Source organism: Perca flavescens, chromosome 6, assembly GCF_004354835.1.
Source record: "Perca flavescens isolate YP-PL-M2 chromosome 6, PFLA_1.0, whole genome shotgun sequence".
In the NCBI taxonomy this organism is placed as follows: Eukaryota; Metazoa; Chordata; class Actinopteri; order Perciformes; family Percidae; genus Perca; species Perca flavescens.
In genome coordinates this window covers 28,011,888-28,024,935 of record NC_041336.1, presented here as the reverse complement: position 1 = coordinate 28,024,935, position 13,048 = coordinate 28,011,888, and the positions used below count along the sequence as shown (strand labels likewise).

At 40.5% G+C, this 13,048-nt stretch overlaps 1 protein-coding gene and 1 long non-coding RNA gene across 6 annotated transcripts in view; one reads left to right on the top strand and one right to left on the bottom strand.

Annotated features, from left to right (window-relative positions):
• Positions 1–13,048, top strand: part of LOC114557992 (uncharacterized) — a 53,420-nt gene that overhangs the window by 33,240 nt on the left and 7,132 nt on the right. The gene's annotated exons all lie outside the window — the stretch shown is intronic.
• trak1a (trafficking protein, kinesin binding 1a) overlaps positions 5,691–13,048 on the bottom strand; it is a 44,844-nt gene continuing 37,486 nt past the window's right edge. For 3 of the 5 annotated variants that reach the window (XM_028581769.1, XM_028581766.1, XM_028581768.1), the window contains 2 exons: positions 11,431–11,533; positions 5,691–9,443 (listed from right to left, as the gene is read on the bottom strand). In XM_028581769.1, the coding sequence (XP_028437570.1) occupies positions 8,384–9,443; positions 11,431–11,533 (1,163 nt within the window). In that variant the 3' untranslated portion in view covers positions 5,691–8,383. Of the gene's footprint in view, positions 9,444–9,511; positions 11,012–11,430; positions 11,534–13,048 lie in introns of those variants that run through there. The other 2 variants (XM_028581771.1, XM_028581770.1) reach the window with 2 other exon arrangements.

Genomic DNA, 13,048 nt, shown 5'->3' with positions numbered 1-13,048 from the left:
GCAAATCATTGCTCCTAAATTGCCAAGATAATGCACCCTCCATTCCAGTTGGTTTGTTGCCAAGCGGCAAAAAAAAAAACATAGGCCAAAACTAAAGAGGAGGAAGCATAATGACTGATAGGGTCATGGAAGCATCTGGTGCAGGCTCTGCCGCCATGGTAACAGATGATGGCCACCCGACGACAGTGGTGCTGAAGATAACGTGAAGTTTTTTTTGTTTTTTTTACTCCTAATACTTAAGTACATTTAATATCAGAAAATTACTTTTGATACTTCAGTACAATAAATATCAGATACTTTAAGACTTTTACTAGTAATCTTCTTAAAGGAGACTTTGACTTCTACCAAAGTCATTTTCTGGTAAGATACTTGTACTTTTACTCAAGTATTGCTTTCAAGTACTTTATACAAGACTGCTTGGTTGTCATTCAGATTTTTTTTCCCACCCAAGCTGTCAAAGTGGTTTTCCCCTTAGATGGCCGACAGCGTCTGATGTCAGCTAATGTTTTTTTTCCCCGGCAGACTGAGAGAAATGTCATTCTGCTTCATTTGACTTGATTCAATTTGCGGTCTGGCAAATTCTAATAATCTAATGTAAATAGTGTTAAAGTTAAAAATGTCACAAAGAAAACTGTAATGAGTTGAGCAGGGGAGGAGGAGGAAGACAGAAATCCCCTTCAGAGGCCACAGCAGTGGAAGACATTAACTCTCATTTAGTTGTTCCTTCAGGACCTGCTGCTAATCACATGAAGGATGTTGCTGCTGAAGTAAACAAATTGGAAAAATATCTTGCTCATATTCTCTGACAATCACAATATTACAGTGATTACTGTACATAAAAGTGTGAAATGCTCTCTAAAGATGCAACAGTATTTTGGATAATGGCTTACCGGTATGTTTTGCTTCTCACAATAGTACACTGATACACATTGTCATATCGAAGTCAGAAGGGCTTTTAACAAATACATGTTGATACGTGTAAATAAATAAGAAGGCCAGATCATGGCTTGAAATGCTCTGAGGGGAATATATGCAGGCTGACTGACCGTGACCTTATACACAATGATCTCTTAATGGTAACGGTAACCCACCTGAATCCAGATTAATTGAAAAGCTAAATCAGATCAAAGGGGGAACGCTAAATGCCAAAGAGGTGCTGACCCTATTTGGAGCTGTTTTATTCAGAAACCCCCCCAAAACACATCCATACAGGCAGTAGCTTAGCTCATAGACATTAGGCATGGGCCGGTATGAGATTTTGACAGTATGATAACCATCCGCATAAATATCAGTTTCACTGTATTGCGTTATTGCAATTACAGCTCAAAAATGTATTATTTTTTTAAATGTCTGGGTAAAAAACAACTTATTTTCCTCCATTGAACATACTGTATTATTTTAAACGGCATATATAATATTTGGTATATTTTTAAATGTGTACCATATTAAGTTTAAATAACCGGACATATACAATGGTGTAGTAATAATTTGGAATATAATTGAGGATACTCCCTCTAATGACAGAATGCAGCTCTGTAATATTGTTTGTATTATATATACACTTAATGTTGAATTTGTTACAAAGCCAGTGTTTAAATGTCAGTGTTTTAGCTCTCCTAAATACATTAAAGCTCCATTGTGTAATTTTTTCTGTTGATTCTTAGCAAAAAAAAACTTTGTTCTTTCACAAATATGTGCTCGTTCATGTGTAATTACTTCCACCAACTAAACAAAGTATTCTCGTACGCATAGAATCTGCCATTCAGAATCATTCCGAATACAAGCGAGCCACTCGAATGACTGCCGCCATGTTGCGCCTCAATCTTTAAAAGACATAAGCCAAAGAGGGACATACCTCCGCCTTTCGCTCTTTTTGTCGTGATTTCCCTGTTAGACAACTCACGTAATGGAGTTGTAACACAGACTAGCTACAACTAGACCAGTTGCGTGTAAACGATGGAGATACTAAGAGCTAATTTCGGTTTCATTGACATTGTTCATACTGCTCAGAGAAATATATTAAAAACACAAACCTCCGTTGCTTCTCTTCTACACTGTAAACATTGCCTTACACTATTAATCTCGTACAATATACAGAATAACAATGGCACTGATACTTGACTAACATTAGCTTGCATATTTTTGGGAACCGGATAGCTGATGTTAGCAATGAAATGTTACTAAAATAACGTAAAACTATTATTACACTGGAAGGAACACTCACGGACGAAGTCGTACTTCTTGGAATAATACGGCCACCGTAGGAGTTTAAACGCGCTCTGAATGGGAGAGGCTAGAAAGTAATATTCAGTTGGTTGTTATATATAATTTCCCTGCTAGATGGGAGAAATTCTTACACAATGTAGCTTTAAAGTAAGACTAACCTTTGCTGTATTTCTGTGTTCCCTCCGTAATGATAGGTAACCGAGATGATTGGCAGCATCCTAGTGTGAGTTTTAAAAACGGGACAGTGAAAGCAGCAAGAGACAGCTGATGAATTGCCTGGAGGGCCCTCATCTTTCAAACAGGTTTTAGGCTATTTTGAGTTGAAGGAGATTTTGAGTTGAAAGAGATTGCCATAAATTCGTATTTTCTTTTCAAAAATATGGGGAGTGATTTTTATGGAGAAATATTATGGAGATATATAGCAATAACGATGCACTGCTTCAAAACACAACTGCACCCACCTTTAGGGCTGTAATATATTTTGTGTGTGTGTGTGTGTGTGTGTGTGTGTGTGTGTGAGATCCATACCATCCTCCTCAGTCTCTGCTCTGGTGTTCAGTTATTTCTTTCTGTTGGTTGTTATTTGGCAGCTACAGTAAATGGCTGTATTAAGAAACAATACCACTCCATGGTCTACTGTGTATTAAAGATGCTTCATGCGGTTATAACCAAACTAAATAATTGGAAATGCACAGCAGGATATTCATATTCATCAGATAGAGGCTCTGGCTGATTTGTATATAACATGAGATCTTACTACTGTAGTGGTTAGAGGTTACAAATATAAGCATTATTGACCCTGTAACCCAGCATAGTAAAAGTACCGTTAAAGTGAATGCATGTTATGCTTACATTTTTTTGACTGAAAAATGCGTAATTTTAAAACTCCTAAACTATCTCAGACTTTTTGTCATCTGCTTTGAGATCACAGAGTCAGCTGCTGCATTTAGTGAGTCAGGCTGAAAGAACTCAAAGTCACTGATAAACTTTTAGTCAGGCTGTGCAGAGATTTAACCTGACTCCGCCAGATGGATTGCTTCGCATTTGCTCGGCATATCCATCTGGGAACTTTCCGTTGGAGAACTTTTGGGAAGGGGCGGAAATACTGGTTAGCTGATTGGATGAACCATCTGTTTATCACCTATGTTGGTGATAGACGGGCCAAATCAACCAATCAGATCCATGAAGCGTATCAAAATACAACCACAAGCCCGCCCCTGCTGCTGCAGGCAAAGCATAGTTTGTTAGCTCAGCATGCAAGCAACATGTTGGTAAAGGAGATTTGCCGTTTGTGTAACCAGAATTTAGGAATAAAAGTCACCATTTCAGGTTCCCGGACCATATTCCAAAAGTAGGATCCAAGAGAAAAAAAGCATTAGCGAGCGGCTAACAGAATTAGGGCTACTGCTGTCTGAAAATACTGGTTAGCTGATTGGATAAACCATCTGTCTATCACCACCTAACCCACCTCAAAACCAACGCTGACTGGCCCGGTCGTTTGGCTAACGGCTCCAAATTTTCTCTGCCTCAAGATGCCAGACTGATCTGCGAGTGGAAAACTGGAGCTCGCGAGATCAGGACGGTCTCACGAGGCTAGCAGAGATGTTTCTGAGTTTTATTTACAAGTAGCAGGGAGGGGAAACTGCGTAATGACATAATACTCAACCATTCAGTTTATGAGCTCCATAGAAGAGTAGCTAGGTATTTTGTACCATCTTCAAAATGTTGAAATTGTGCATTGTATAATCAAATTTGACTAACATAGACCTAATCTATTAAAAAGTCAATAGTCAAAGCTGAAAATGTTATCATTCTGCAATTTCTTAAGCATAATAGAAATATAAAACCTTACAGTTTCTTCTAATACACAGTGACCTGTTTAACCATATGTTGGCACACATGCTTTCTAAAATAGTTATACAATAATCATTTGATCATATTTTGGTATGCATAAAACTTAGTGATAAATTGACAACTATGGTGGCAAGTAACATTTTCTGTAATCTCTTAACTGTTATTCACTTTATTCATACTGTGTACAGTATAAATAAACAATGCATTTGAACTGTCATTAGTATCACTCAAAGACACAATGTGATAGATTTCTTACTTCCGTTTGTCCGGAGAACATGTTTTATATGTTTACACTGGACTAGAAAACCTCTAATGGCTGCACTTAGTGTGTGTGTGTGTGTGTGTGTGTGTGTGTGTGTGTGTGTGTGTGTGTGTGTGTGTGTGTGTGTGTGTGTGTGTGTGTGTGTGTGTGTGTGTGTGTGTGTGTGTGTGTGTGTGTGTGTGTGTGGCCACCGTCAGAGTAAGAAAAACCAATTATTAAAACACATTTCAGTGTGGAATAAATTTGCAAATGTAAAGCTCGTCAACCTACAAATCAATAAGTTTCCTTTGCATCTGTAACATTAGTTTATCATCGAAGAGAATGGTGGCAGTAGTGCACTCAGTGTGGCGTCTGATCATCTTCACTGAGATACCCTGTAGGGAAGACGGGATGGAGAAGCCTTTAGGAAAGATCTGCTGAGCTTCAGTATGAGACAGGGGGAGCATGGATTTGCTACATCAACATTGGGTGTATTTCATAATCTCCCAGTGCTGTTTGCTTTCTTTTCCATGCTTAGAGTTGGCTGTGGTTTGTGTTTACACCAACTGTCAGTCCTGTTCTCTGAGACACACTGCCTCCCTGTGGAATACAGCTGTAACTGCAAGGGAGCTACACAAGTTACTCAATGCTCTGTAGTCTTTTGTGCTATTCACAAGAACCAGTAACCTTATCAATATACAGTATTATGTTTATGAATTGGGACATTTCATTAACCATAACTGCAAGAGTAAACAAACCATCTGGCGTGTCAGGTTAGCTTATTTGTGCCCAAAGGAGAATGAGTTGCAGTGGCAAAGGAGTGCAGTGGTCGTGTTGAAGGAAGCTGTGTTGGGTTTAATAAAGGCTTGGAGGTACGAAGGAGCCGTTCCCTTTACTGCACTGCATACTCGAATGCAATCTCTACCGGGGAGCTGGTGTTGTGAAGGGAGATGTAGAGTGGCGAAGTTAAACATGAGCTGCTGAGGTCTGGTGGCAGACGCAGGGAGTGTTAGTCGTCTAGACGGGAGTAAATAATTCAATATTTTCGCCTTGTATTGATTTTATGCATTTGTCGTGTTGTGGCATATCAGAAAATCTCTTAATGCGACACTGATTTCAACCATATCACCGAGCTGCATTACGTGGAGTGATTTATAGGTACTTACTGTAATGGCCCCTTCAGAGTTTACAACTTGGTCCTAGACTTCTACAGCAAAGAGCATATCTTGAACCAGAAGTATAAAATCCGCTAATCTTTCACATCCTGTCAAAGTTAAGTCAGACTCTGTGCACTGTAGATCACTGAGGACGGATTTTAAAACCAGGTGATAACTGCATGACTGTGCTAAATGAGGCAAACAAGTCGGTCTTCATGTATTCATTTTTATTGACGGTACAGTCTGTTCTGTAGAATAGAACACTTCAGTCCCTGAACAGAAAAGTTTATACTGAAAATAAACAACATAATTCCCTGTATTTGTGTTCTACTGTTACGGTTTCTTTAAAAAAAAAAAAAAAAAGTTAGCATGAATATATGTGTTGCATACATTTACAATGTAATAATAGTTTCCCTTCTGAGGTCAACACAAACTGAAGATAAATCAACATACTGTACACAAGTATATGGCCCTACAGCAGGATTACTGTTTGTAATAACTTACATTCAGATGATTCAGTGGACACACAGAACAGCAAGCGCACACACACACACACACACACACACACCAACTTCTTGTTGCTTCAGTCTTAGCACTTGGTATCATTCTTAAATACTGTAAATCTCCCGGCCACCCGAAATGTGCAACTGTTATAAAGCAATGGACAGCATCAATGCGTTGTAAGCTTGTAGACCGCTAACTGTACCCATTCTTTTAAATGGAAATAGTCCTTTGAAGCCATTTTACTAGCTAACACAAACTGTCCAATGAAAAAGGATTTAAAACGTCAGTGCGACTGTTAAAAATATAAATACAATCTGCAAAAGTTCTTCACCTAAACATCTACAATGGACCTTCAGGTATGCGTGCTTCTAAGGATTTAATAAATATATTTAATGATTATTAATCTGCCACTCAATAACATTGCTAGTTTAACCCCTTAATCATTAAGGATTTCAACAGATCACTGCCAGCATCATAGCCAGCCATTTTGTCCTTTCATTCACTTCCGGTCAGACAAACAGTCAGTGGCCCAGTCCCAATGTCCAACTTCAGACGATAACCGACACCTGCGTGATCAGCATGGGGCTACAAGGGATCGATCGTAATGAGTCAGATTTCAAATCTGGGTTAGTAAAACTTAGTGTTGCTCTCTTTTCAAATATAGCTTGATAAGATTTAGGGAAAGTGTAGAAGATGTCTGGGCGTTCCCTGGGGTGGACACTGGAACTGAGTCAGTGATACCAAAAACCTCCCTTTAGCAACAAACTGTGATACAAGTTCAGTCTCTTGTTCTTTAGAACCAACATTTGGATATTTCAAGTCACCCATTTTACAGTTACATTCAGAAACATAAAATGTTTTATAATGCTTAATATTGCTATTTTTTCACCCACACGCTTGATTGATTTTGACAAAATAAATTGTGGTGCGTGCATGTATACAGTATGTGATCCTGGTTTACAATATGGAAAGAAAGTGAATTTGACTAAGCAAGTTTTGTTTTTCTGCAGGTCTGCCTCTTGTTTTCTGTAGTCACAGTGTTAACAGGTGTCTGTATAGCTGGACCTGTTCTGCATTACCGTTAATGTGCTACATGTCCCTATGGGTTATAAATGAGCCCAAACTCATTAAACAAAAACAATGACCCAAAAATAGGCAGAACTGAGCATGTGTGGGGCCCCTTAATAGGTAGAGTTATTCTCATTTACACTCTCTACTGCATTAGAATAATAAAGTAATCAAATAATACAAACCTACTGTATACTCCAATGAGATACAGTGTTAGCTGTTTTTAGGCACATACGAACAGTGAGTCACATCATGATCACACATTAAAGGCCCAATCTGGAGTATTTTTGAAATTACAGATTACATACAGTACAGAGAGGGGGGACACAGAGTTGCTGGTAGAAAATAATCTCTAGTGCCAATGCCATTGTTCGTGACAATATAACTCCAGTGTAATTAATGGCTTAAAAATACCATAGTGGCCTGACTATAAGCTGACAATGTTCACTTTGGTTAATTTTCTTACATTGTTTAATTCATTCATAAAGGGTTTGGTAACGGGCTAGCCCCATTCAGGACTAGCAGCCATCTTTACTACAGCTGTAGTTTTACAATGGGAGAGATTTTTTTGTTCTCTCCCGGTAGTCGCCAGCTCGTACCATAGACTAAACACCGGGATAACATGACATACAAAATATTCCCCTTGTGCACTTTTTACAAACATTTAATTCAAAAAGACAGACTACAGATGTGTCATTTTATGATGGTCGTTAATGCTTTCTGGAGATTTGTGTTGCAGTACCACTGTAGAAATTTGCTAGCTTAGCAACATTAAAGCTACAGACGACCCATGACACAGCCTTAAAGTGCAGTAACAGTAACATCTGAGTGAACGCATAACTGTGTAGTCCTGGAATATACACCCTACAATGTCTTCATAAATAATCTGAAGAAAAAAAACTTATATTTCGGGCCAGTACTGTACTTTCAAAATTCACTGCACTCAGACAGGTTGAGAAGGGACATGAGACTAAAAAGGGGCTCTGCAGTACTTCCACCAGATTGGGCCTTTAACATTATATGACACAATATATTGCATATACAATATACAATTACAATGGACACAGAGGAAGGCAACATACTCCATCATTTTCCGGTCTGACAGTATATGGATATAACACAGTGTAACAGTGTCAGAGACTACTTATTCACCACCATTTAATTCAGTTTACTGATGATTGTTGAAATACAGAGTCTTACTGGTTAGGAGAGACTGTTTAGTTGAGTCTGTAGGTGGGCTGCACTGCTCATCACTCTGTTTGGTCTGGGCATACTCTATAGCTAAAGGACATCTATATAGTCATGTAGGTTATTTGGTTTTGAATATCTCCTATTATGTCCCAGTTTCGTCGTCACTGTGTTGGTCATTGCATGTTAAATACCACAATCCGTCGCTTGGCCCGGTGCGTCTCGGTTTTATCGTCTGTGGTGTGACCATTTCTAGTTCATGTAGCGTCTGTGGTATGGCCCGTGTGTGATTTCTTTGCATTTTGTCCATTTCCTGTGTGTGCACTGTGTGCTGGGTATGTGGGGTTTGCATCATATGTGGTATGACCATCTCTGCGCTGGGGGGGCCTCCTGGGTCTTTCATAGCCATACTGGCCCCTACCATGGCAGGATAGCTTCGATTCCTCCTCAGCCCTGCATTCAAACCTGGAAGCCCCCCACCCAGTGCACTGTTCCCCAGTCCAGTAGAGCCAAAGGGGGCTAACAGAGTACTCCCAGATGGAACAGAACCAGCATGATGGGAGAGGGTGCGGAAACGTTTTAGTTTGTCCACAAGTCGCAGGTTCAGCTTCTCTGTTTGGCTGTCATCATTGGTTTGCCCCCCTCGCTCCCTCTCCGCCTCCCCCAGCACTTCCCTCAGAATGGTACGAGCCGGCTTCGAGGCGAGGAAGGTGTCATAAAATGGCGGGTCATCAGTGGAAGGGCTGAACTGAAAAGCTGGATGGGTGGTGGTAGAAAAGGCAGATTTAGAAAGAGGAGAGTTGGGTGGGGTGGAGGGCTGGAAGAGGAGGCTGTCTGGGCGTTTCTCCACTCGTCTGTGTTCAGTCTCCTCTGGCGTGTCGGTGCTCCTTCGCGTCTGCATTCCTCCCACAGGCGTTGAAGCTCCGCTGGCATCGAAACCTCGGTCCCAGCTGCGGGGGTCATACACTGAGGCAGAAATCCCATGCTCCAGCAGGAGGCGCACCAGGCCAAGGGAAGTGCTGGTGGTCTTGGTGGAGTCCCTAAGGTTGGTGGAGGACTCGGCTAGTGAGAGGGAGAGGGAGAGGCGACGTGGGGTGCAGCAGGGGGTGTAGGAAGGTGTATGTGGGGCAGAGAAGGGTATAGGAGAGGAGGTGGTGGTAGGGGTGCCGATGCAAGCACTGCTCTGACAAGAAGCAAGAGCTGAGCTGGAGATGGAAGAGTAAGGGGAGAGAAGGGGGTGGAGAGAGGGAGGAAAGAGCAGAGGAACGGAGGCCATGGATGTGCATGGAGCATGAGAAACAGTATGGGAAATGAGACAAATGAGTAGACATTAGTTATCAAGTCTTAGAACTTGTCTTTTAGTGACAATTAACGCTCATTGAACAGGTTATGGAATGAATTAAAACATAACCATGCATCTGCATAAAATCACGGCGTTATTTGTCACAGGCAGCCCCATCGTCAGTGACCAATAACATTTGAAATGATAATCACAGTCACAAACATTAAGGCTTACAGACAAATTTTATACTACTACCGACTATTTACCGCACAGTAAGTCCATTATTAGTGAAGCTACACAGTTAAAAGAAACTAAGCACAAAAATCTCTGACTCAGGTGCAATCACATGACCTATATCTGGGCAAAGTGGTCATGTACTAGGATGATATCATTACCTCTCTCCTGATTCAAAGCAGACCTTCAGCATCAGATGCAAATGATCTTCTCCCAGCCAATGCTGTGAATGGTTTTGGGTCTAGTGTTCAGACATCCGCTGTTATCTGCTTCACTGGATGGTTAGATCTCTAGTCCTGGGTCCTTGCCTTTTTCCCTACCCTTTTCCCTCTTTTGGGTATATCCGCAAGGTCTTAAAAAGTTCTATATATGAGATCATGAACATTACTATAGCAGAAAACCACTATTACATGTCCCGACAGCTGAAGACCGGTCACGCAGCTACGATGTTCTGTGCATTGTCATGGAGACACGCAGCCACTTTCCTAGAACCGCTTGCACACCACGTGACCGGTAAATATCCACAGTGTATGTCTGAGCCGGTCACCGCATCCACCTGTGAGTGTCTGCCTGGCATACTCTGCATGTAGGACATCCGATTTAACCCGCCAGTCGTCATTGATATAGTGGCGCGTGTTGTGTAGCACGAACGTAGCAGAAAAGTCAAATGGTTCTGAAAGTTGTATATAGAACCTAAAGTGTTGAATGGCTTGTTGTAGATGCTGAATCCCTGACGTCTGATGCCAGAAGCGCAGGCTTCTGATTCAGACAGGGATTAGAATCTCCATGTATGTGCCAAATTCGGATCAATTGACCGAAGGGCCAGATTAAAGTCACGTGATGACACCTGAGCCAGTTCCTTTTGCGGAATGAAGTTGCTAGATGTGGTTAAAAGCTCTAGATTATTTCTATCATGTAATGTTCTCAAAGGGCAACAATGAGCATCCATGCTCAAATCCTCACAAAGTTAGATTTGATCAGTGATTGGAGTCATAGCATTGTGTCAGAAGCTGGATTGTTAGTTGGCAACATTAGAGGCAAACTAGCCTACATGTAGGCCCACAATGTGACTATCTGGGGAGTTAGGGCAAATAGCTTTTGTTATTCTGCTTTACACACACCCACAGTCTTTAGGAATGCACTCTCATGCATTGCCTCACCCATGTGCACCCCAGTGGGTGCACTCAATGGGTCTGCTCTACTCCGGCCATGACAACCATATGATACAATTCCACTTCTTCTTCCTCATCACATGACCTGCCAAGGCCAATCAGACAGCAGGGACACAGAGAGAAGTCAGCTAGGTGCTGAGGCATCAAAGTAGCCCTGCCTCAAAATCTATTGGAGGGGAACAAGAGGGGGATTTGCTCCTTGGCCGAGAAGCTGCTATTTGATTTACCGTACAAAATAAAGATTTCATCAGGCGTTAAGTAGGTCGTCATTCATTTTCTTCGTAAGGCTTCCTGTTTACAGAAGCAGCAGCGCTCTCTCCTTAATGTGCCATTTGGTAAAACTTAAATGTAAAAATGAAATCCAGGTAGAGAAAGGACTCCATCTGCCATCATGTGTTTGTAAGTGTACACTACACTCAATTGTACTAAGGACTAAACAATATTGCAGACATTTTAAAACCGTTCAACAGTAATAAAAAGTAGTCTGGTATTGAAGAGGTTTACCTTGGTGACACAGAGGTCAGCTGATCAGAGGGGTGGAGAATCCTGCAGGTGGTGAAGGTGTATGTAGAGCTAGTATGGGACATACACTTCCCTGGGTAATTAACTAGAGGAGAGGAAAAGGGAGGGAAGGAGAATACAACACAGAAAAAGGCAGTTAGGACTGAGACAAAGGGTACCAAGCAACACTGCAAAAACACTGTACACCAAGTAGAGAAAAAATAGACCATGATTATAGTATGAGCTCTGAGCAAAAGCACCAGCATACATTAGCTCCTGAATTCCTAAGACATTGAATTGGTGATAGGGTGTGCACTGTGGGCACCCAGAGTTAGGCAAGTTTGCCAACAGCATTCTTTTGATATTGTGTTGCTCCCAATGACTGCTGTAATCATTCCTCCTGTTCATACTGGCCATTGCAAGCAGACATTTCATACTAAAAGACTAACCTTGGAAGATTATCCACTTTTATTGTGAAGCACTTTGTGATTTTTTTCTGTGAAAGGTGCTATACAAATAAATTTTACTTACTTGACAAACTCACACGGCTGAAGCTTTATATTAATGTCAGATAGGGCTTTGACTCCGAACTTCGTTATTCAAATATAATTTGAATATTAAAATAAATAATTATATTCGAACGAATACTAGGCAGCCCTTAATATCCGAACCTGTTATGGGAATTATTTTTTGTAAATGTGTTTGCTTGTAAACGTTGTTTTCAATTCAGATTCCGAGGCTTTTTCACACATTTCAAAATGTAACTACACGTCGCAGAGACGCACGTCTCTCGGCCGTGGCTTGCATTTCCCAACGGTGAAAACTCCTAACTTCCTGTCAAAAGCAAACGGTTTGTGTTTAATCCAAGTTCTGACTTTTAATAACAATTTTAATGATTGTGTTTTTCTTCTGAAAACATTGTCTGCCTATTGACATTGACTGATACACTTCCCTCTGGTGGACAGAACATATACAACTTAAGTTTGATAAAAAATATAGGTCCTACTGAAGGCATTTAATGGTCAAAATATTATTAATAGATATTTGAATATATTCAAATATTAATAAACAAACTAACTTCGAATATGATTTTTGGGCAAAAGTCAAAGCCCTGATGTCAGATGAATGTAGGTTTTCATGGAACAATTACATTAATAGCACATGAGGAAAGGATCTTGTAATGGCCAGTGTGAACAGGACTCAGGAATGATCAAAGCAAGTAAAAACTGTGTTGGTGTACATATGGACGTTTGACTATTGTTAAAAAGACTTTTAAAAACATTGTGAACCCGTGCTTTCAGTAAACTATACATGTAGCCTTGTGGTTTGTATTATATTACTTCCTTTGGTGACGTTTATACATAGTCTTACTGTTGGCAAATTTGCGTACTTTTGTCTAAAAATGTTGACCACATCTTTTAGACAGCAAAAGTTTAGCAAAAGAAAAAAAGTTAATGAATGTATGATATCTATTCACTAGATGTCATACATTGTACTGTACTGTAGTGAATAGATTGATGATTCATAAGCAAGAGAAATAACAGACTAGCACTAAAGTAAAAGCCCACAACAGTAAGATGAAACTGAGTAATCATTAGCAGCCAAAACACTGAAATGTAAA